This window comes from Pristiophorus japonicus, chromosome 16 (genome assembly GCF_044704955.1).
Source record: "Pristiophorus japonicus isolate sPriJap1 chromosome 16, sPriJap1.hap1, whole genome shotgun sequence".
Lineage (NCBI taxonomy): Eukaryota > Metazoa > Chordata > Chondrichthyes > Pristiophoridae > Pristiophorus > Pristiophorus japonicus.
The window spans coordinates 108,328,865-108,354,637 of NC_091992.1; the positions used below are offsets into that span (position 1 = coordinate 108,328,865).

The 25,773-nt window shown below is 43.3% G+C and overlaps 1 protein-coding gene across 3 annotated transcripts in view; it reads left to right on the forward strand.

Annotated features, from left to right (window-relative positions):
- The first annotated feature begins 1,059 nt into the window (after positions 1–1,059).
- ccdc57 (coiled-coil domain containing 57) overlaps positions 1,060–25,773 on the forward strand; it is a 159,136-nt gene continuing 134,422 nt past the window's right edge. The window contains exons 1-4 of one of the 3 annotated variants that reach the window (XM_070857664.1): positions 1,060–1,137; positions 17,116–17,202; positions 22,469–22,881; positions 24,685–24,793. In XM_070857664.1, coding sequence (XP_070713765.1) covers positions 17,155–17,202; positions 22,469–22,881; positions 24,685–24,793 — 570 coding nt within the window. In that variant the 5' untranslated portion in view covers positions 1,060–1,137; positions 17,116–17,154. Of the gene's footprint in view, positions 1,138–1,458; positions 1,648–17,115; positions 17,203–22,468; positions 22,882–24,684; positions 24,794–25,773 lie in introns of those variants that run through there. The other 2 variants (XM_070857663.1, XM_070857665.1) reach the window with 2 other exon arrangements.

Here is a 25,773-nt window from a genome sequence, read left to right on the forward strand (position 1 = left end):
CTACACTTTTTTGTATTTCTATTGGTCTTCCTCGTCTGTTATATTGTTCACTTTCACTAGTTTTAAGCTAGCTTTTAACTTTGCCTGCCCCTGTTATGCAATTAATTCCCACGATTGCTCGCTTGTCGATTCATTCTTCATTTCGACCTTCTTATTGTGAAAAAGGAATGAAGCTACTAACTGCACTCTAGAAAACTGATGGAAGGAAACCCCCCACCCCTATCCTATATTGATGGCGATGACTTTCTGTACACCAATTACGGTAAAAAGAAATTACATTGAACTGTGACTCATCGTGACAATCTACCCTTCCCTTTCCCTTTTTATGACTCAACCAATAACTATCGCAATAACGACTAGTTAAAACCGGATAGGCACTTTCTTTCAATTCTTTTTTCCTCAGACGTGTAAAATGAACCGAAATCTGCATGTTTAACATAGATTTTCAGAAAAAAAGACTTTAACTCTTGTTTCTCTCCTCACAAATGCTGCCTGACCGCAGTATTTATTGTCTGTTTTATGTCTGAGATTTAATGATAGATGGTGACCACAGACATTGAGCATCTTAAGAGTTCGCACATACGCATTTTTTATTTATTTCCTGAGAGACCTGGCTTTAGTGGTGTGTGGGTAACATGTGCAACTCTTATTCCACGTGTATATATATATTCACAAAGTGAGAAATAATATCTTAGTTCTGTAAGTCCCCTTCCAGACCACACCGGACGAATACAAATCAGCCGATGCTGGTTTCTCACGCAATCTTCACTAAGATTTCAAATACTTATGGACCGGCCGCTTATTGTAAGGATAATCGGGCTCAGTGTTGCAAAGCTGGATCCAAAAAAACGTCTAATTGCATTAAGTGGCTTTTTTGATCAACCGGTCTTTGTTTTGCTTTAGGAATGCTGCGTTTTTTTGTATGCAGGGATTGGAGTCACATGCTGGATACGTGCAGATTCGCAGCTCTCCCTGTGGTTCAATATAAGCATTGTGAGACAGAGAAGCTTTATGTCACTCCTCCCCTTCCAGGCCGCTGGTTATTTATTGTGCTCGGGGTGGGTGTTAAACTGTTATTTTTTTTTAAATCCAGCACTATTTCCGCAACCTGAAACGCTCCTCAAACGCGATGGCCAGGTATAAAACAATAAACAAAATGCATTTCCAATGAAAAATCAACAAAAGGAAATGAAGGAGAACAGAAAGGAAGGGAGGGAGATGGGTTCTCTCAGCACTCTCTCTGTGGTTTATTTCCAGTATCTTTATTCCAAATCTCCAGCTTTCGCACATTTAAAAAAAAAATACTGCTCTTCTTTTTTTTTTAAAAGAAACTCTAAAACCTTAGAGCGTTGCCGGCGCCACAATTGCCGATATTGTGGAATAAGCCGCGCTGAGTGCAGCTTCTCGGGGCAGCGGGGTTACTCCACAGCCGGAGGGAATTGACTGCGGCACCGCCGCGCCGCCATGGCAACGGTGGCATAACGGCGGCCCATTTGAACGGGCTTCAGACTTAAATTTGCAGCAAAAGTGAGAGAGCGAGCTGGACACAAACCCCCCCCCCCCCCCCCAAACAGCCCACGTTACAACACAGCAGCAGGGCTGCGTAAGGGAGGTGAGCTGGAAAAACGAGCTGCGGAGATTAAAGAGGTAAACCGCAATTGGTGGCATTTCGGTCGCGCACGCCCGCTAGCTTCGGTGAGGCCGGGAATGAAAACAGAAAATGTTGGTAACCTCAGCGGCTCAGGCAGCAGCTGTGGAGAGAAACTGAAAGTTAACGTTTCTGGTCGGTGACTGGTTTAAAAAAAAATCTCAAAACGGTTGTGCTATGGCTCAGTGGGTAGCACTCTCGCCTCTGGGTCAGGAGGTTGTGGGTTCAAGTTCCACTCCACAGACTTGAGCACATAAATCCAGGCTGACACCCCCAGTGTTTTTTTTTTTGAAATTCGTAGCCAATCGTTCCAATTCTTTGTCAAATCACAAACACCAGAGGTCACCTTGCACACGCCAAGGATCACTCTGCGCCAATGCTCTTAGCCAAAAGGCCTAGAGCCACTGCACCGTTCCTGGAAGTACTGCAATACCAGGTTCGTGCCATGGAGGTGGATGGGTCAGGTCCCCCACACACCTCCGTGGAGGTGGATGGGTCAAGCCACCCCACTGCTGAGGGAGTGCTGCACTGTCGGAGGTGCCGTTTTTCAGATGAGATGTTAAACCGAGGCCTCCTCTGCTCAGGTGGACGTAAAAGATCCCATGGCACTATTTCGAAGAAGAGCAGTGGAGTTATCCCCGGTGCCCCCGGCCAATATTTATCTCTCAATCAACATAACAAAAACAGATTATCTGGTCGTTATCACATTGCTGTTTATGGGAGCTTGCCGTGTGCAAATTGTCTGCCGCGTTTCTTACATTACAACAGTGACTATACTCCAAAAAGGACCTCATTGGCTGTAAAGCGCTTTGGGACATCTGCTGGTCATGAAAGGCACTATATAAATGCAACTCTTTTTTTGTAAAGAATTACAATCTTTGTTTACTTCCTTGAAGACAAATTGACAGCACTGCCTGTGACTGTTGTCATGATAAGTATTTGCTTATAAATATCCTGGCAGCACGAGTAAGCGGGCTAAGATAAAGTAACTTTAGATCGGGTATCCCACCTGTGAGTTACTGATGTCAAAGTTTGCATTAATTTGTAAATTTAACTCAATCTATGTCGTACCTATAACTTTAACTGACTGTTTCTATAGCTTGGTTAAATTCATAATTGTTGCACAAGGTTAGCTGGCGTAACAGTTGGTCAGTCAATTAGCCTAGAATTTAAAAACTAACTATAATAGTTCTTTCCAAATGATCAAAATAATTTCTCTCCTTCCCTTTTGCTTTTTTGGGGGGAGAAATGAGTGCAGTATATGTGCACTGTGGGTGCTCCAGACAAAAGATTTGGAAGCACATAGACAGGAAAATACAGAGGACCAACACTTAATAAAATCAATGAAGGACTTAATTATATCGATGAACCCTCTCTCTTGATGACTGAGAAGTTGAGCCACACAGATCAGGAAGCTCCCAGGTTTGATCCAGGGTCTCTACTGAGTTAGCTATTTCTGTAAGGACATTATAATTGACCTCAGTGCCCTAGGCTAGAAATGAAAATTAATCAGGGTTCCTGCTGCTTACTGCAATTCAGTGACTCGTGTTGAGTGAGGACAGCATTACGTTCAGCTGTGATGCCCACCACCATATGGCAAAATTGCCAGTACTCACATTTAAGGCTCACACAAGAATAATGGCCATTTGGATAAGATACCAGAGGGTACCTGCTGCCCGTGGAACTGTATTCTAGCAATTAATCAACACTTTAAGGAGGGGAGAGAAGAGCATTGATGAGGGGGAGAGTGTGGGGGAATATGTACAGGATAGAAACATAGAAAATAGGTGCAGGAGTAGGCCATTCGGCCCTTTGAGCCTGCACCGCCATTCAATGAGTTCATGGCTGAACATGCAACTTCAGTACCCCATTCCTGCTTTCTCGCCATACCCCTTGATCCCCCTAGTAGTAAGGACTACATCTAACTCCTTTTTGAATATATTTAGTGAATTGGCCTCAACAACTTTCTGTGGTAGAGAATCCCACAGGTTCACCACTCTCTGGGTGAAGAAGTTTCTCCTCATCTCGGTCCAAAATGGCTTAGAGATAGACAAAGAGATAGACAGGAGAAAATAATAGTAAACTGAGGACTTAGCAATTGGCCAGAAGGAACTTTCTAAATAAAAATAAACTAGTTAGGACCAATAAATCATTCAGGCACTAAACAACTAGCAGCTTCTAATAAATTAGAAAATTAAAGCTCTTGGGTTAATTAGAATGTTAGATTTTAAGTTTGAATTCAAAAGTTAAAATGAAAGTTTTAGATTATTTTTCTTACCTGTTGGCTTCAAGATCCGGGTTCTACTTTCATTATGTTTGAATGGACACAGCCCCTCAACAGGCTAGATGGCCTACTCCTGTTCCTAATTCTTATGTTCTTATAACAATTGAAGAGTAGCAGGAAGAACCGTAAATGGAAGGCGGCACAGCAGCATTCTGTGACAGTTGGAGACTGGACAGGCAACTGAAGTTGTGTCGCATCAACAAAGGGTCAAAGTTAACGAAGATTACTTAGGATTTCACAATAGCTCGGTTTGAACCTAGCCATACAATTCAGAAGACCCCAACTCCCTGATTTCTGCAGAGCTAGCTGAACTTGGGAAGGTGGCAGTACAAACAATTGGTTTCAGTGCCTTAGGCTAGAGAGGGGAAAATCATCCAGGATTCCCCATTGTGAATCTGATGGAAATGTATGACTAGGCATCAATTTCCAAGATAGATTTCTTTACAATCCTGCAGTTATGATGCCACCATTATGCTTCATGCCCTTCTACGAATGCTGTACTGCACTATTATTTACTTTTCCGAATTGGTTGCAGTGAATTGTGGGCAGCATTCCCATTCATTAAAAAAGAAGGAAATTATAGGGGAGCAAATTTTGTTCAAAGTGCTCCTTTTGTACTGCAAAAAAAATGGAAGAAAATATTAGCTTCAGGAGATTTTTTGATATACATTTTAATTTTGAAAATGTAATTTTTTTCACCAGCATGGAAATGTTCAGGCAGGGTTTCCACTCTGTTAGATTGCCTTGATGCTATATCCCCAACAGATCCTCGTGTGTCTGGATGACTCCATTCTAAACATTAGGGAGAAGACTTCAACCCAGTCAGAGAGCTGACCGCTATCTGCCTAACTTCAGGAAACTGTGTTACAGGCTGAGATCCTGTATTCTAAACCAGTTACCTAGGGCTGAACGGTTCTAGAGCAACTCTCAAGCTAGTTCAAAGGCCTGCACTACAGTTTCAGCTTTTGTAAGATGTATGTTTTCTATACAATGCATGGTCCTGAAGATGGAGGAAGCACATCTTCTGAAAGCCCAATCAGCATGCTACAACATAATAGCAAGTTTAAACTGCATGACAGTTAAATTAATTTTATATCACCATAATCATAATTTTTGGTGGACATTGCAGAATGGGCATATAATTGGCAAATTAAGTTCAACACAGATAAATGTATGGTACAGGTGCGACCTCCCAAATCCGGAGTTCAAAACTCTGTAGTGTTCCGAAATCTGGACATTGCGCAGATTGGTGGAGGGTTCGTCCGAAATCCGTAAAAATGTTCCGAAATCCGGACCTTTTTTTTTCACAACAGTAAATAATCTCTCTCTACCCCCCCCCCCCCCCACCTCCCCACACACAGACAAACACAAAAAAAAAGCAAAAACACAAAACATTCATAAGACACTTAACTATTGAATCGTAAAAGAATTAAAAAATAAAAACTTTAACTTCCCTTTATTGCAGGTCTTCATACCTTCCGCTGACCCAAGGGCTGCCACGTAGGTTTTTCCCCAGGCTTTTTTTTTCTTCCAATTATGGGGCACTGCTGAGCCAAATAGGTCTCCGAAATCCGGAAATACCCGAACCTCGGCCCAGGCGTTTCCAGATTCGGGATGTCGGAAATATGTTCCGAAATCCGGAACGGCCTCTGTCCCAAGGTTTCCGGATTTGGGAGGTCACACCTGTATTATATTTTGGTAGGAAGAGTAGGGAGGTCACATTACTTGGAGGGTGAGAGCCTCGGTGGGGTAGAGGAACAAAGGAATCTCGGAGTACATATACACAAATCACTAAACGTTGAGACACAGGTTAGCAAGGCCATAAAAAAAAAGCCAAATCAAGCACTAGGGTTTATTTCTAAATGTATAGAATTGAAAACTAGGGAAGTTATGCTAAACCTGCATCAGACCTTGATTAGACCACACTTAGAATACTGCATACAGTTCTGGTTGCCATATTATAAAAAGGATATAGAGGCACTGGAGAGGCTGCAGAGAAGATTTACAAGGATGATAGAAATGCAAGGGTATACATATCAGGAAAGGCTGAACAGTCTGGGTCTCTTTTCTCTTGAAACAAGGCTGAGGGGTGAGCTCTTTCAAACAGCTGGCACAGGCACGATGGGCCAAATGGCCTCCTTCTGTGCTGTATGATTCTATGATTTAGACCAGCCTGTGTACTAATAGTCATAATACCACATATGCTAAGTTTAGATTTACTGAGGGAGTCCCTCAGGCCTTGCGCTATCCAGTATAAAAACAGATAGTAAGGGCTTCTACAATATATAAAAAGGAAGAGGGTAGCTGAAGTAAACGTTGGTCCTTTAGAGGATGAGATTGGGGAATTAATAATGGGGAACACGGGAAATGGCAGAAACTTTGAACAAATATTTTGTATTGGTCTTCACGGTAGGAAACACTAAAAACATCCCAATAATCGATAATCCATGGGGCTATAGGGAAGGGGGAACTTAAAACAATAATGATCACTAGAGAAAAAGTACTCAGTAAAATAATGGGACTAAAGGTGGACAAGTCCCCTGGATCTGATGACATACATCCTAGGGTCTTAAAAGAAGTGGCTGCAGAGATAGTGGATGCATTGGTTGTAATGCACCAAAATTCCCTGGAGTCTGGAGAGGTCCCAGCGGATTGGAAAACTGCAAATGTAACGCCCCTATTGAAAAAAGGAGGGAGACAGAAAGCAAGAAACTATAGACCAGTTAGCCTAACATCTGCCGTTGGGAAAATGCTGGAGTCCATTATTAAGGAAGCAGTAGCATGACATTTGGAAAATCATAATTCAATCATGCAGAGTCAGCATGGTTTTATGAAAGGGAAATCATGTTTGACAAATTTGCTGGCGTTCTTTGAGAATGTAATGAGCAGGGTCGATAAGGGGGAACCAGTGGATGTGGTGTATTTGGATTTCCAGAAGGCATTTGATAAGGTGCCACATAAGAGGATACTGCACAAGATAAGAGCTCACTGGGTTGGGGGTAATATATTAGCATAGATCTAGGATTGGCTAACTAACAGAAAACAGAGCGCCGGGTTAAATTGGGTCATTTTCCAATTGGCAAATTGTAACTAGTGGGGTGCCACAGGGATCGGTGCTGGGACCTCAACCATTTACAATTTATATTAATGACTTGGATGAAGGGACCGAGTGTAATGTAGCCAAATTTGCTGATGATACAAAGATGGATGGGAAAGCAAATTGTGAGGAGGACACAAAGAATCTGCAAAGGGACAAGTTAAGTGAGTGGCAAACATTTGGCAGATGGAGTATAATGTGGGAAATTATGAGGTTATCCATTTTGTCAGGAAAAATAAAAAAACAAATTATTATTTAAATGGGGAGAGATTACAAAATGCTGCAGTACAGAGGGACCTGGTGGTCCTTGTGCATGAAACACAAAAAGTTAGTATGCAGGTACAGCAAGTAATCAGGAAGACAAATGGAATGTTGGCCTTTATTGCAAGGGGGATGGAGTATAAAAGCACGGAAGTCCTGCTACAACCTGTACAGGGTATTAGTGAGACCACACATGGAGTACTGTGTACAGTTTTGGTCTCCTTATTTAAGGAGGGATATATTTGCATTGGAGGCAGTTCAGAGAAGGTTCACTAGGTTGATTGTGGAGGTGAGGGGGTTGATTTATGAAGAAAGGCTGAGCAGGTCGGGGCTATACTCATTGGAGTTTCGAAGAATGAGAGGTGATCTTATTGTAACATATAAGATACTGAGGGGGCATAGGTAGATGCAGAGAGGATGTTTCCACTCGTGAGGGAATCAACTAGGGGGCATAGCTTAAGGATAAGGGGTCACTCATTTAGAGGGTTGTAAATCTGTGGAATTCTCTGCCCCAGAGAGCTGTGGAGGCTGGGTAATTGAATATATTTAAGGTAGAGATAAATTTTTGAGCGATAAGGGAGCAATGGGGAGCGGGCAGGGAAGTGGAGCTGAGCCCAAGATCAGATCAGCCATGATCTTATTAAATGGTGGAGCAGGTTCGAGGGGCCAAATGGCCTACTCCTGCTCCTATTTCTTAAGTCAGCAAAAAGGTGCATCTTAAACACATTTGTGTCAGCTCGCGCTGGAAGCTGCAGTGGCATGCTCCAACTCTTTTTATAGCTCCGTTTTGCGGAGATGTTCTTCGAGGTGGGTGACTGGGTGACATCATCAGGACCCAGGTCGCCGTTTGGAGCGTGGGCAGGAGCATCGGTGGGGTCCTGGTAAAGCAGAGGAGCGAGAAGGTCGTGGTGGACTTGTGACGAGTGATCAGGGCGGAGGAGTGATGATGGATCGTGGCTGAGATTTGGTGGGTGATCGTGACGGAGGTTTGGCGAATGTTTTGGTGTGGAGGTGCGGGGGGAGATCATGGCGGAGGTACGGCGAGTGTTTTTGTGGCGGAGGAGCGGCGAGAGATCGTGGCGGAGGTGCAGCAAGTGTTTTTGTGGCGGAGGAGCGGCGAGAGATCGTGAGGTTACGGGGCCCAGAGGGGCCCAGGGCAAGACGGCCTGTCCACACTGCGATATGTGTGTGCACTAGGTCTGTGCAGCAGAGCAGGTCTCCAGTCGTCCTGGTTAACCCTTGCCACTAGCTAAAAGCCTAGCTCTGTCAAGCCCATGTGGTGGCTGATGTGCAACAGTCACCACACGTTAAAAAAATCCACGCACAGGCATCTTCCACTCCTTCAATTGGAGTTCAGGACTGGAACATTGGGTCCTTCATTGAAATATCTGTGAACTCGTGGAAGCAAGTCATCCTTGTTTGAGGGACCGCCTATGATGATGATGATGCATCTTAAAAGACTTTGTTGCAATTGAAGATGATAATCAAAAATATAATAAAGGAATGATTTTTAATTTTGTAAATCTGAATTGAAACATCCAGTCAGTTCACTCTGGTGAAATAAAGTAATGATGTATCACAAACCCTGACCAAATCGGGTGGTTGCATCACAGTAAACGTTGCATGAGTACATAGATAATGGGAACATCTTTACAATTGCTACTTTGAGAATGAGATATTGGCCGTTAATGATATGAAATTGATAAAGGCCCACAGATTTGTTGTGTGTGTTATTAATGTTTTGTTAAGGCATCATGTACATTACATGTAGGTCAGCCCCCAACTTGGGGTCTTTCATTACCCCTATCCTGGTGGGGAACAATTCAGTTGGATATTGTTTGTACTTCCAGTGCCAACTGATTTTTTTTTTAAAGTACAGTGGGTATGAGAGTTAATATAGTTGTTGAATATTTTTGGTCCATGATGTGAATAAATCCATGGTGGTGTCCTGGAGCATGGGTTCTCAACCGGTGGTCCATGGCCTCCTCGGAGTCTGCGAGAAGATTTCAGGGGGTCCGCCAGTTGGTTTGTCCCATCAATATACAGGGGAGGCTACTGATGATTATAGCATAAACATCAGTAATCTCCCCTGTATATTGAGACAAGTGGAATAGTCTCAGCGATATAAAGACTGTGCATGCGCAGTCAATTCAGGTTTTTACTGTTGGACACCATTTGTATGGTTAGACAAGTCCCTTTGTGTGGGACGAGGTAGCGCGCGCCTTCCTTTCAACCCCATTGTAATGAAGCCACTCCGGCACACACTCTGTAATTAACATAGCCACTAGCCCAGAGGAACATGATCGGGGCCCAGGAGAGGCGTGAGTTTGGGGCCAGGGGCCCAGGGGCAGCACGGACCAGCCCACACTGCGATATGTGTGCGCACTAGGTCCGTGCAGCAGAGCAGGTCTCCAGTCGTCTTGGATAACCCTTGCCACTGGACCAAGACCTGGCTCTGTCAAGCCCGTGTGGTGGCTGGTGTGCAACAGCCACCACACGTTAAAAAAATCTACGGACAGGCATCTTCCACCCTTCAGGATGTAGTCGGGATCTGGGATATTAGGTCCTTCATTGAAACACCTGTGAACTCATCCTTTTTTGGCGTGGAAGCAAGTCATCCTGAGTACAGGGGCAGGGAGGTGTTACTACAGTTGTACAGGGCCTTGGTGAGGCCACACCTGGAGTATTGTGTACAGTTTTGGTCTCCTAACTTGAGGAAGGACATTCTTGCTATTGAGGGAGTGCAGCGAAGGTTCTCCAGACTGATTCCCGGGATGGCGGCACTGACATATCAAAAAAGACTGGATCAACTGAGCTTGTATTCACTGGAGTTCAAAAGAATGAGAGGGGATCTCATAGAAATGTTTAAAATTCTGATGGGTTTAGACAGGTTAGATGCAGAAAGAATGTTCCCAATGTTGGGGAAGTCCAGAACCAGGGGTCACAGTCTAAGGATAAGGGTTAAGCCATTTTGGACCGAGATGAGGAGAAACTTCTTCACCCAGAGAGTGGTGAACCTGTGGAATTCTCTATCACAGAAAGTTGTTGAGGCCAATTCACTAAATATATTCAAAAAGGAGTTAGATGTAGTCCTTACTACTAGGGGGATCAAGGGGTATGGCGAGAAAGCAGGAATGGGGTACTGAAGTTGCATGTTCAGCCATGAACTCATTGAATGGCGGTGCAGGCTCGAAGGGCCGAATGGCCTACTCCTGCACCTATTTTCTATGTTTCTATGTTTCTATCCTCGTTTCAAGGGACTGCCTATGATGATGAGCCCAGAGGGAGATTTACTGACTAGGAGGAAGAAAACTAAGTAGTGGAAATTGCTGGTAATACACGACGGGGCCGTCAGCATTTGGAATGCAACAAGATTGTTTAATGTTTCAACTTGGATCCCCATTTAGGTATCGGGAAATAAACAAGTTCCTTCTATAGCTGCTTTTATGTTGCTTTCTTGCCGGCTCCTGACATATGGTTCTCCTGCAGCTGGTGGCAACTCTCAAGGTGCACTTAAGGCCAGCCACCGAGACAAGACACTAAGACCAGTTATTGTGGAGACCCAGTTTAAAACGGTATCCCAGCTACCGGCCTTGGTGAATCCAGCACGTTTAACTGCCGGCTGAACAGGACCCACATGTTGGAAGCCGGCAGCAACTAAAATGGCAAGAAACCAATATAAAAGCAGCTTCTTGGTCTGAATCAAGTGCAATGGGGAGGGGGAGTTCAACAGGTCAAGAGTCAAAAATATAGAAACGTATGATGCATGAAATACACTGATCCCTCGTGAAAAGGAAAAAAGTCAGATGAATGCTTCTGCTGTTGAACCTTCATTGGAACTCGAAGAGGGATGAACTACTTCATAGGACTAAACACAACAAACGGCAGGGGAAGGAACAGCAAGGCGGAAGTCAAATTAGCCTGTCGCAGAGGAGCAGTTAATACACTGACCACCAAAGCCGTTGTTTCTTTGAATGAGGCAATAAAAAGGCAAAAGAGTAAAAAGTTGTGAAAATGGTTGAGTGAGGCATGGGGATGATGGACACAAAATGGAGGTGAATAGGTCAGAAAACCTCGGACTCGGAGCTTTATATTCATGGCCATGTGCTTCTCTGACAGACAGGCCTAATCTGGGCAGTTCTGTCCTTTGAAATCCCACTGGCTATTTGTGAAAGGGTTGGGGAGGAGAAAAGAGGAGGGCTGCCTTTGTTACTGAAGGCTTTGGACTAGAATTTCCATTAGCTTACTGCCCGTTTTCTGGGCGGTATTGGCCATTGTGGGCGATAACCAGGTGAGCAAGAAATTCCCCATCTGAGTTACGCCAGTGGTTTCGCGGTACCGCTGGAGAGCGGACTGCTGGCGGGCACCGTCCACAGATCGCCCTGGCAAGATATTTGGCTCAGCGGTGACCTGTCGGTAAGTATGAAAAAAAACACCCACGAGAATCAGTGGAGCTGGGTGGTAGCTGAGTAGCTCTTCAAGGAAAAATAAGTGGTTTTTTACGCATTATTTTAAAATTCTATTGTGGTGATTTAGGTTAAAAGAGTCTGGAGAATGTTTTAATGATTTTTTAAATGTTTTTAAAAAATATATTTTTAGTGGTTTTCTACTCCTCGGCCCAATCCGCAACCTCAGGGTAAATTTTTTGTGATTTTTAAAAAATGTTATCGCCCATTTTCTTTATGAACTGCCCAATCGACCCTAACTTCCACTTTTTTGCGGAAATCGGGGTGAAATGCCCATTTTTTTCGCTGGACGGATTTTTTGATTTTTTGGGGGGAGGGGGGGTGTTTACGCCGGTGAAATCTTGGGAATCTTAACGGTCTTTTGGGCAGCAATCGGGCGCCGGTGGGTTGGTAGGAAATTCTAGCCCAAGATGTCGCTGAAGTCGGATGGGTAAAGTTGCTCAGGACCCTGTTTATGCTAAACATCAGTAAGACAAAGGTCCTCTACCAGCTTGTCCTCACCGCACAGCACTGCCCCTCAGTCATCAAGATCCACAGCGCAGCCCTGGATAACATTGACCATTTCCCTTATCTTGGGAGCCTCCTACCAACAAGAGCAGGCACTGACGATGAGATCCAACACCACCTCCTGTGCGCCAATGCAGCTTTCGGCCGCCTGAGGAAAAGAGTTTCAAGACCAGGCCCTCAAAACTGCCACCAAGCTCATGGTCTACAGGACTGTAGTAATACCCGCCATCCTGTATGGCTCAGAAACATGGACCATGTACAGTAGACATCTCAAGTAGCTGGAGAAATACCACCAACGATATCGCCGCAAGTTCCTACAAATCCCCTGGGAGGACAGATGCGTCCTCATCCAGGCCAACATCCCCAGCATTGAAGCACTGACCACACTTGATCAGCTCCGCTGCGCATGCCACATAGTCCGCATGCCAGACACGAGACTCCCAAAGCAAGCGCTCTTCTCGGAACTCCTTCATGGCAAACGAGCTAAAGGAGGGCCGCGGTAACGTTTCAAAGTCACCCTCAATGCCTCCCTGATAAAGTGCAACATCCCCACTGACACCTGGGAGTCCCTGGCCAAAGACCGCCCTAAGTGGAGGAAGTGCATCCGAGAGGGCGCTGAGCACCTCGAGTCTCGTCGTCGAGAGCATGCAGAAATCAAGCGCTGGCAGCGGAAAGAGCGTGCGGCAAACTAGTCCCACCCACCCCTTCCCTCGACGACTGTTTGTCCCACCTGTGACAGAGACTGTGGTTCTCGTATTGGACTGTACAACGAGTGGAAGCAAGTCTTCCTCGATTCCGAGGGACTGCCTATGATGATGATGATATTTCTCCATTTCTCTTGTGTCGCTGCCATTACTAATGCTGTTAATTCAAGTTACTGGCTTTCACCGCCGTGTTTGAGTTTGATATCGGAATAAGCAGGAAGTTTTGTTTCCAAAATGGAGGGCGTGGAATTTTAGTCCAGTCGGAGCATGCACAGAAAATGATGGGCATACTCAGCAGGTCACACAGCATCTGTGGAGCGAGAAACAGAGTTAACGTTTCAGGTCAGGACCTTTTTTGTCAGAGATGAAGCGTTAATTTTGTTTCTCCCACCACAGATGCTGCATCACCTGCTGAATATTTCCAGCATTTTCTATTTTTATTTCAGATTTCCAGCATCCGCAGTATTTTGCTTATATAAATTTAGGACTTAATAAATTCTTCTTTACATAAGGTGTAATAGAGCTATTAATAACTAATTTTTCTATAGAAAAAATACTTGTGTTGTGTTACAAGGGGGCCACAGAACTTTTATAACATGGGAGGGGGCCTCGAAAACAAAAAGGTTGAGAATCCCTGTAATAGAGTAAAGAAATCCACTCAGCAGGAGAGGTGTGTGAAGTTTAGAGTCTAAATAAATAATCCATTCTTATGAGGATCAATTGAATCAAAACCTTCCCGACCATATTTATTTTTGTCAAATGATAGTGGGGGTGGGGAGTGGGGAAGATGTAGCTAGTGCTCCTAATTTAGATGAGACTTGGTTAACTGTGGCTTGAGAAACCTGCCCACCAATCAATAAATAATTAGATAGATGGTATGTTCCTTTTTATAGAGCAAACGTTGTTTAATGCTTTCAAGAGGAATTGATGGCTGCTGGCAGGTTCCTGGAAATGAATGTGTCCCACGATTAGGTGGTTTTGTGAGGTTCAGATCTCAAGCTAGATGCTGAAACACTCTTAATACTAAAGCTACTCAAGTGTCAAAAGATTATTTATTATTGTAATTAATTCTATTAATAAGTATAAATTCCTAAAACATAATTTCAATTAATTTTTTTTAGCGTTTTAACTCTGTCCTGCAATCCATCTTTATCCCCAGCTCTCTTCTTTTGTTACTTCATGTAGAAAAAACATGGAATATATCCTTTCTTTTAAAAACAACTAGCTTTTTAAAACTTTTTGCTATAATCCCTTGTCCTTCTTCCTGGCTTCCATCACCCACTTTGGAGACTAAAGAAATTGTTTTCGAAAATGTGGGATTTGGTTAATTAATATGACTAAAATCTATTTATTTAACCCAGAATGGTAATACTGACTGATATGGTACAACAGTGTCCAGAGCAATAGTGTGACTGGACAAATAAACTTATTGGCACAGAATTTGCTGGAGTGTGCTCCGTTAGTTAGGCGCTTCCCCTTACCTTTCAGCTGTAAAAAATTTCTGGAAGTGCGAGCTGATAACGGCATGGCGAGGGCCCTGGGGCACGTGGGAAACTTGGTGAACAATGGGACCAACAGTTTGGTTTGCAAAAGAAACAGAATTGACTGAGAAGGAAATGGGGCGAATTAGAGTAAAATCAGATATAGAAAGAGAGGGAAAGAAAGACTGGATTAAAGATAGAGAAAAAAGACAGAAAGGAAAAGTAAGAATTTTTTTTTAAGTTAATATTTAAAACATTTTAAATCTCTAAGAACAATTTACTACCTGCAGGAATAGTTTCAGTTGTTCCCTTTCTAGGCCAGAGCGGTTGCAGGAACATAAGTCTCTTAACTATAAGGGTGAAGTACCAGTTCTAATTCATCTTGAACAGCAGGAGTTCTCAAGACACTGGCACACAGCCTTGGTTCTTGAACTGGGAACTTAAAACAGCTCAGTTTTCACAGTTAGAAGAAAGATAGGTAATGCCAGAAACAGTAAGTCTGCCCACAAAAGGGTTAGGGCATGTGGTTTATTTTATTTTCCTTGTTTTTAGAAGTGACAGAGATTAAGCTAAGTAAATGTCCTTTAACTGATACTCTGTATCTTCAGTTGCTGTCTGAAATAAAGCAGGTTAATCGCATTTGGCCTCGTCTCACAAGTGTTTCTGTCTGCTTTTCAAAAAGATTGTCGAAGCACGTGCGAAATACATCATGTTCAATTCTGATCAAATGGAGTTCTTTTGTTACATTCCTGGGATACACTATCATATGAGAGAAAGAACATTAGATATTGGCAGTACTGCTACACCCCTAAACATAAGATGCTCATTTCTGCCCTAACCAACACCACCGAGAGAAAATCTCAGACCCCATACTTATAACGCTCCGCATTGTTGTATCTAATTGTGTATTAAATGATTCCTGGGTTTTCACTCCATTGCAGTATCTGGAAGTGCATTCCAATTATTAATCACTTGTGTGCAGAAGAACTTTTTAATATTAGTCCTAAATTTATCTTTTGCCAGTTGCAACCTGTGTCCACTTATCCTACTCTCATAGTTTAATTTGAAGTATTATTCCGGGTTTACCTTTTGCATTCCCATAACTTACCTATAAGGTCTTCTCTTAGATACGTGTTTTCCAAGCTGCAAAAATCCCAAGTCTACAGTCTTTCCTCGTAAAACAGCCTTGTTGCTCGTCCACCTCTGGAGCTTGAATATCTGTCTTGCTTTTAGCAACCAGAACTGGACACCGTATTCGAGGTGTGGTCTTACCAGAGCACTGTACAGTTTGATCACAACACGCTCTCACTTGTATTCTACTGTTTTGGCTATGTAGTTCAACATTCTGTTGGCTTTGTTGATTGCTGCTCAGCACTGGCTGAACATGTTGAGCTTACTATGACTTCTAGGTTTCTTGCAGCTTCATCCATAGCTATTTCAACATGCATGGAGTGCATGTGTTGTTTATTTTTTTTTCATGTGCACAGTACTTTACATTTGTTTACATTAAATTTCATTTGCCACTGCTTTGCCCACATTTTATTTAACGCATTCTGGAATATTAAAGGAAGAACTTGCATTTATATAGCACCTTTCACAACCTCAGGACAACCCAAAGCACTTTACAACCAATGAAGTACTTTTGAAATGTAGTCACTGTTATAAAGTAAGGAAACGCAGCAGGTAATTGCGCACAGCAAGGTCCCACCGATAATAACCAGATAATCTGTTTTTGATGTTGGTTGAGGGATAAATATTGATTAGGACACCCAAGAGAAGTTCCCTGCTTTTCTTCTAAAAGTACCATGGGATTTCTTGCATCTACCTGAAAGAACAGATGGGGCCATGGTTTAACGTCACATCTGAAAGATGGCACCTCCAACACTCCAACGCCCCTTCACTACTGCAGATTATGTACTGCACTGAAGTGCCAGATTATGTGCTCAAGTCTCTGCAGTGGCACTTGAACGCAGAAGCAACTGACTCAGAGGTGAAAGCGCTACCACTGAGCCAAGGCTTCCTCCTTTGATTCCACTACCCGTCCTAGGTCCTAGTTTCGTATTACATTCATATTACAGGTATCTGCAAATTTGACCAACTTGTTTTTAGAATCTGAATCCATGTCATTGATATAAATTAGAAATGGTAAGTGATTCCAACAATCAATCTTGGGGCACTCTGCATAGTACTCAAGTTAATTCCTGATGATCAATTCCATTATTTTACTACAAATTGAAGTAAGTCAACTGGGTCTGTCGTTGCCTCTGTCTGTTTTGTCACTCGTGCAGATGGACACTAATTACATTAGCCTGTTTTCAGTCCCTGTGTTCAGTGACTCTTTCATAATGATTGTTAACGTGACTGCAGCATAAATGAGCTAGGAGAGGAGTCATTCAAACTCAAACAATGAACAATAAAAACATAAAAGTAATCACCTACTTGCACTAGATGAACATTTTGGAAAAACTTTAAACCCAGCATGAACAATGATTAACTAATTACATTGGTTCTTTGTCTGACACATTGTATAGTATGTTTCAAGTTTTTCAGGTTACATAAGACATTTTAGCATCCAGAAAAGAAAGTGCTTAATTATAGAACCTATTCTATTGATTTCTCTTTTTGCCCTACGGTACCAGTTTTGACAATTTTTCCTTGAATAAATAGAGTATCTAATTGGATGGTGGAGATGCAAACGGCCAGCCAATGTGTGTCAGACTTGTGTCGCACATTAAAACCCATGTCTGCTGCTCAGTAAGTCTTTATCAGTTTTATTATAGTTAAGTATAGAAGTATATAACGATGACTGACACTTCATGTTGGTGACATCATCGGTGCTAATGTTTCACTGAAAAACCTTTTGTGTAGTGAACCTTTCTCATAGTTGCGGAAAAAAATTATCATCCAATCACTGGCAAAGTTGGTTTTGTACTTATTCTGTAGAAATTGTTGAGAATACATAGCCAGCATGCTTCATTACATATCAAAGAAGGTGTATGAAACTGCTGAGTAATACCGAAACTGCTGAGTAATACCAAAACTGCTGTCTGCAGCCCACATTCCACCAGTTACTCTTGTTTCAAATGATAAGACTATCATGTAGTCTTTATTACCAGAAGCTAAATAAGGCACTGAAGATTGGAGCTTTACCATCATCTGCAGTATATGGTGTGTGTTCCAGTGTTATCAAATCTCCCACTAGTGCTGTGCCGGTTAATTAATTACTTAATTGTGTAGCTAGCCAGCTAACAGTGGCATGCCACGGACCTATACAGACATCTGATTCAGCCATTCAGATACTTTCAACGATAACAAAATACACGCTGAGATTTTTTTGCTCCGGCTGAGCAACTGACCAGTGTTCTGGTTGGGAAAAAAAAATAGAAAGTTGTACATTTTAATTTACTTGGACCAGTACATTAATTATTTTGGTATTGTACAGTCTTTGTCATCATCTCTTCTCTGGTAGGTAGCAGGCAGTGAAAATGCATTGTAATCCTACAAAAAAGAATGAAATTTGGTTTCTCGACACAGCTATTGAAATACTAATTTGATCTATTTAGAGACTGCTGATTACCATTCATTTTATTTAAAACATGATGGTACAAGACTCAGAATGCCAGCGATTTAAAAACACATATTTGCTCAGGGATTCTGGAGGACTGGGTGCTCAAATGGAAACCTTGAATTTCTGTGCACTGCTGTGCACTGCTGTTTTACCTGTTGTCACTGCAAATACCTGTTGAAAACCAGGATACTAAGATTCCCACACAAATAGGGGAATTTGGCTCTGAACTTTCAAAAAGAGACATTTTAGCAAAAACCTCACACTAGAAAATTTCACTCGGCAATAAAGGTGGATTGTGTATATTTGGATGTGCTGCTGACAGCAGGATAACTGCATGTAGGTTATGGGCTGTACTCTTGTGACACGAAGAGCCGAAAGAAATATACTTTAAAGTATGTCCTGAATAGACTAGCAAACCTGACATTCCTTTTGAAGGTCACTCGAACCAATATCCTGAATAGTGTCAATACCATCCACATTGAAAACTGATAACATTTTAAAGCTGATGCAACCACCATAGTCAATGATATGATTCTATCATGAAAGTATCTACATTTAGTGCATACAAAACTATCAGGTCAGTAATAACCCTGAACTGCACTTTAGTATTTGTATATTGAGAAGCCAGGCAGGGGAAAATATGGCTGGCATCACTGCACTGGTTTTATTTTTTGCCTGGTTAGTTTGGCTATGGTGCAGGGACCAAATGCAAAAATTCAAGTTCAGGAAAAACAACATATGCAAATAAGCATAGTGTTTGAACATGTGGATTAAACAATGCCCACTGTCTGTCCCATGTTTATTTTGTTCTATACCTGTATAACACAACAATTTATTTTGGTTTTAACAAACTACAATAGCCGAACATGTCCGTTTCACTACAAGATCGTCTACATTACGTTCTGGTTAGCTTGCTTTATGGCCTATTTATTCTTTTAATCAACTGCAGTAAAGGAAAAAAAGTTTTCCTATCAAGCTTCCACATGAGACAAGTCAGAAAATATAAAAGGCTGATCAATTTTTCGTCTGCCAATGAACTCCTCTACCCCCTTTTGAAAATGTTGATACAGGTTGAGCGTCCGAAATCCGGAGTTCCAAAATTCGGAATGTGCCGGAATCCAGACATCGGGCCGATTCGTGGTGGGGTCATCTGGAAACCGGAAAATGTTCCGAAATCCGGACTCCCCCTGCCTCGGCGGCCCGACTTCACCGCGGCCCGACCTCACTCCGGCCCTCGGTGGCCCAACCACGCCCCGGCCCTCGGCCCGACCGCGCCACGGCCCTACCTCGCTCAAGCCCTCAGCGGCCCAACTCCGGCCCGACTTCGCCCCGCCTCCGGCCCTCAACGGCCCAACCTCTGGCCCGACTTCGCCGCAACTTCGCCTGCTCCGGCACTCGGCCCAACCTCGCCCCAGTCCAGCCCTCGGTGGCCCGACTTCGCCGTGACTTCGCCCGCTCTGGCCCTCGACGGCCCGACCTCCGGCCCGACTTTGCCACAACTTCGCCCGCCCCGGCCCTCGACGGCCCGGCCCTCGACGCCCCGACACTCGCTGGCCCAACCCCTGGCCCATCTTCGCTGCGATTTCGCCCGCGCCGGCCCTCGGCGGCCCGAACTCACCCTGGCTCCCTTCTCCACCCGGCCCCAGCTCCCCGACCCCGGCTCCACCCCTTCTCCCCCCTCTTCCCCTTACCTCGGCTGCCAGACCCCACCTTCCTCGACTCAAGCAAAGACGTTCCAGAATCCGGAAATATCCGGAACGACCTCAGTCCCGAGGTTTCCGGATTTCGGACGCTCAACCTGTACCTTGTTGGGTCACTGTTTGCGGGTTTTGGGCACCCTATGCTACAGTAACCGAATCACCATTATGTGTACTCTTTTGGCTGCATGGGTCATCAAGGATTCTTGACTGATGCATTTCCAACAGGGTTAACAATCCGTAGAGGACAGCTTAGCTGCTCTTTCTCCCCACCGCCCCCCCCCCCCCCAAAAAAAAAAACCTTGCGTCAAACACAGGGGTGCTAAAGCTTAAAAGATAACATTTTGTATTTTCCTGGTCTGTAAAGCTCTGCTCTCGTGTCTAAATGTGTGAACAATTGGCGGCGTATAAAAGGCTTGTTAAGAATGTTTTCCCTTGAGGGGTTTGCAGATAAACAACAACTTGTATTTATATAGTGCCTTTAACGAAGTAAAATATTGCAAGGCGCTTAACAGGAGTATTATAAGACAAAAAATTTGACACCGAGCCACACAAGGAGAATTTATGGCATGTGACCAAAGAGATCAAAGAGGTAAGATTTAATGAGCGTCTTAAAGGAGGAAAGAGAGGTAGAGAGATGGAGAAGTTTAGGGAGGGAATTCCAGAGCTTAGGCAACAGAAGGCACGGCCACCAATGGTTGAACGATTTTATAATCAGGAATGCTCAAAAGGGCAGAATTAAAGGAGTGCAGATATCGCGGGGTTCGGGGGGTTGTGGGACTGGAGGAGATTACAGAGATCGGGAGGGTCAAGCCCATAGAGGGATTTGAAAACCAGGATGAGGATTTTGGAATTGAGGCGTTGCTTAACCAGAAGCCAATGCAGGTCAGCAAACACAGGGGTGCGAGTTAGGACACAGGCAGCTGAGTTTTGGATGACCTCAAGTTTACGTAGGATAGAACGTGCGAGGCAGCCAGCAGTGCATTGGAATCGTAAAGTCTAGAGGTAACAAAGGCATGATTGAGAGTTTCAGCAGCAGATGAGCTGAGGCAAGGATGGAAACGGATGATGTTCCAGACGTGAAAATAAGCAGACTTAGTTATGCTACAGATATGTGGTCAGAAGCTCATTTCAGGGTCAAATATGACACCAATGTTGCAAACAGTGTGGTTCCGTCTCAGACAATATTTACAGAGAAGGATGGAGTCAGTGGCTAGGGAACGGAGAACATGTGGTGGCTAAAAAAATAATTCATAGAAACTTACAGCACAGAAGAGGCCCATCGTGCCTGTGCTGGCTCTTTGAAAGAGCAGTCATGCTTAGTCCCACATCCCCGCTACATGTTTGTAACCCTGTAATTTGCTCATCCTCAATAACTTGTCCAACTTCCTTTTTAAAATTATTTATGGAAACTGCTTTCACCATCTTTTCAGGTAGAGCATTCCAGATCCTGGCAACTGAGTGAAAATAAATTCTCTTCATCTCCCCTCTCGATCTAGTTATTTTTGAATCTATGACCTCTAGTTATTGACCAGAGTGAATATTTTTTCCCTATTTACTCAAAATCTCTCAACATCTTGAAAACCTCTATTAGGTCACCTGTTAACCTTCTCTGTTACAAGGAGAACAGCCCTAAATTTTCCAACCTCCCCTCATAATTGAAGTCTCTCATCCCTGGTAAACCTCCTCCTTTCTACGGCCTTTACATCTTTCTTGAAATGTGGTGCCCACAATACTTGAGTTGAGGCCTAACCAGTGATTTATAAGCTTTTGCTTTTATATTCTACCCTTCTATTTATAAAACCAAGTAAACCATAGGTGCATTTTTGATCACCTTATCAACTTTCTCTGCCATCTTTTAAGGATTTATGTATATGGACACCAAGTTCCCTCTGCGTTTCAAAATCGTGCTATTTATAGTATTCTGTCTTTCCATATTGGTCTTCCCAAAGGGCATCACTTCACACTTCTCCAATTGAACTCCATTTGCCATGCTTCTGCCCATTTCACCAATCTGTCTGTTAGCCTGAAGCCTATAGCTCTCCTCCTCATGATCATCTACTTTTTTTCAAGTTTCATCTACAAATTGTGGCATTGCATACCAGAGGGTGGCGGTGGGGGGGGGGGGGGGGGGCGGAGATGGTAAAGGAAAAAAATTGGTCTCAAAAGCAGAAGTCTTTGCATATGCAAATGGTGGGCTTTACACTTGTTTGAGGCCCCTTTGCACATTGGACTGCCTTAAATGAACCTGGTACGGGCTGGTTCCATTCAGGAAAAGTGGTCTAGATGTGACCTAACTAGAGCTCCTTAAAGGGACTGCTGGAGGCCGGCACCGAAAGGCAAGTTCTTTTAAATATACTTACCTGAATATGTAGCCGGGAGGTACATATATTTTTATTTTTAATCAATCCCCATATCTCCACTATCCAACTATGGGCTACAAACCTCTATGGGCACTAACTACTTCCTGTGCCTCAAGCCATTGAGTCCTGTGGAGTATTTAATAAATTGATCATCTCATTCAATAATTATCCAATTCCATTCCCAACAAGTTATTTAGAAACTCCTGAACAGCTGGAAACGCACAGCAGGTCAGTCAGTATCTGTACTGAAAATAAGACAGTTTAACATTTTGGCCAGTACAACCAACATGTTTGAAGATACTGGATGGAACTTGTCTATTTTGGGAACTGCAAGGAACATCCAATGCTTAGTGTTACTGTATTTGAGTAACCTGTTGTGTTATATTTATAAGGTCCAACTTCCCAGAATGCTTCAAGAAGATAATTTTAATGAGCTCCTTGCCCAGAAGGAGCAGGAATGGAAGGACTTGCAGATACGACACGTCCAGTCATTAGATACAGCACTTCGAGATTCAAAAACAGAACTCAAAGAACACCGAGAAAAATTTAACATACTGAAAGAGGACTTTATGTTCAACCTAAAAGTACTGGAGGAGCGAGACCGAGATTTGGAATGGTATGATGCCATGTTTGCGCAACTAAAGGTGACAGAAAGCTGCAAACAGGCAGAGATCAGTGATCTGCAAATTCAGATTGACAAGATGCAAGAAATTGTTGCTAAGGAGACAAAGACACGAGAGGAACTGCAGTTCCAGTACCAGCAGCGACTAAAGGCACATCAGCTAGAAATAGAGAAAATCCACAGGTATGGTCTGGGCAAGGAAAATCTTAAGTTGCTCGTTTTGTGGATAATGCTGTTATGATGTTCGAAGTATTATGGTTTATCAGCAATTGTAATATTGTTTGAAACCCATTTTGTGTTCTCTAGAGTACTCCCTAAACAGCTATAAAGAAAGATTGCATTTATATAATGCCTTTCACGACCATTGGGCATCCCAAATCACTATACAGCCAATGAAGTACTTTTTGAAAGTGTCGTCACTGTTGTAATGTAGGAAACGTGGCAACCAATTTGGGCACAGCAAGCTCCCACAAACAGCAATGTGATAATGACCAGATAATCTGTTTTTTATTATGTTGTTTAAGGAATAAATATTGGCCAGGATACTGGGGATAACTCCCCTACTTTTCTTCTAAATAGTGCCATTGGATCCTTTACACCCAACCGAGAACACAGACAGGGCCTCGGTTTAACTTCTCATCTGAAAGACACCACTTTTGACAGTGCAACATTCCCTCAGCACTGCACTGGAGTGTCAGCTTCAATTTTTGTGCTCAAGTCTCAGGAGTGGGACTTGAACCCACAACTTTCTTACTCAGGCGAGGGTGCTATGCACTGAGCCACAGCTGATCCCTCTAAGCCACAGCTGACACTTCTATCCAAGCACCTATCAGCTTGCCTTTGAAATTAAAATGTTATGGCTCCCCATATGCTCCCACTTGAAATGACAAAAAACCACTATGTCCCTTAAATGATCTTTGTGCCCTCCTATTTGAAGCTGCAATGCCACACAGACTTTCTGTTGCTATATTATAGTGTTGCCAGCTCATATGGCAGGCTACCAAGGGCCGATGAAAGCAAGGGTGAATAGGTGTCATTGGCCGTCAGTTTTACTGATCCCAGGTAGGCTGAGCTCTGTATAGGTATGTACAGTCTGTATGGACTTTTCCCTAATGTAAGGGAAGCTCCAGAACAGAAATTTAAAGTCATTTCTGCAGTCGGTGTGAATAGAGAACTGCATTATGGGATTACAGAAAGCAACAATAACGCCCAGTTCTTGTATTTCTCCTTGCCATAGGATCTACATTTTGAGGTATTTTTCCTTAGCTTGACTGTTAATGACTTTTCAATTAATGCTAGATTTAGTTAAGAGGAAGAGTTTAACTAAGGAAAATATTAGATTTCTTGTGCTATGTATTTTAATGTTCTTTTTCTCATCAGTATTCTTCCTCCTTTCCGTTTGTGACTGCTTCCTGGGGTTGGGTTGCATGGGCATTTGTTGTTCGCCAGTACGTGCCAAGTGGCCTTATTCAAGATTGAGCTTTATAGGCTGTTCAACTACCTCGGCGTCACAGAAGAGCCCAGTCTTGTCCTCCACAGAGGTCCACACGAGTGCATTTATATTGATGGTTCCCCCTTCCTAATTTTGGGACATTAAGACCCTACTACTGCCTCAGCTAACTCAGCACGGATTGTGGATTGAACCTGAGACCTTCATTGTGGTTCACCTGCTGGCTGGATAAACCCATTGAGCCATTTGGTGCCTTTTAATTGTTTGTCTATGTATGCCAATAAAAATTAAATACTGTATCAACAATTTTAATTTTAGAAGCTGGATTAGAGTTCACAGATTGCAGCGGCTGTCCTTTGTAATCTTAATACTAGTAACCAACTGTGCAACTATATACTTTTAAGTGTGTTTCACATCAGGTTTTAGAACTCTCACCTTCCTTGCTTCTTATCATGAGGAATAGGCTCTGATATAAACAAGGTCATTACAAAATAATTTGTGATTCTTAACTGCTACTTTTTCTGTTTTAATTCCAGTTCAAAAGACTCTAAGATTGATGGGCAACATGAGGAGTATAAGAAACTAAAACAAGATCTCGAGCGCAAAGTCCAAGAAGTGGAGGGACAACTTGCCTTACAAAAACAGGTGTGCCAAGCAGCATTTACAATTCAGCCTTCTTTGACCTTGACATATACATTGATATTACATCCCAGCAAAACATAATATTTGAAGTGTGGGTGGCCCATAAGAGGGATGATGGTGAGAGGAGACATGGAAGTGGGGGCTTTTCTCAAAGCGCTCCCACTTCATCCCGTTGCCTCCCCCTCAGTCAGAGCTTCACATGCTGCCTCGGATTCGATGGTGAGGGGAATAGATAGGCGTTTCTGCGGACGCAACCGAGACTCCAGGATGGTATGTTGCCTCCCTGGTGCAAGGGTCAAAGATGTCTCGGAGCGGGTGCAGGACATTCTGAAATGGGAGGGAGAACAGCCAGTTGTCGTGGTGCACATTGGTACCAACGACATAGGTAAAAAAAGGGATGAGGTCCTACGAAAAGAATTTAAGGAGCTAGGAGCTAAATTAAAAAGTAGGACCTCAAAAGTAGTAATCTCGGGATTGCTACCAGTGCCACGTGCTAGTCAGAGTAGGAATCGCAGGATAGCGCAGATGAATACATGGCTTGAGCAGTGGTGCAGCAGGGAGGGATTCAAATTCTTGGGGCATTGGAACCGGTTCTGGGGGAGGTGGGACCAGTACAAACCGGACGGTCTGCACCTGGGCAGGTCCGGAACCAATGTCCTAGGGGGAGTGTTTGCTAGTGCTGTTGGGGAGGAGTTAAACTAATATTGCAGGGGGATGGGAACCTATACAGGGAGACAGAGGGAGACAAAAAGGAGGCAAAAGCAAAAGACAGAAAGGAGATGAGGAAAAGTGGAGGGCAGAGAAACCCAAGGCAAAGAACAAAAAGGGCCACTGTACAGCAAAATTCTAAAAGGACAAAGGGTGTTAAAAAAACAAGCCTGAAGGCTTTGTGTCTTAATGCAAGGAGTATCCGCAATAAGGTGGATGAATTAATTGTGCAAATAGATGTTAACAAATATGATGTGATTGGGATTACGGAGACG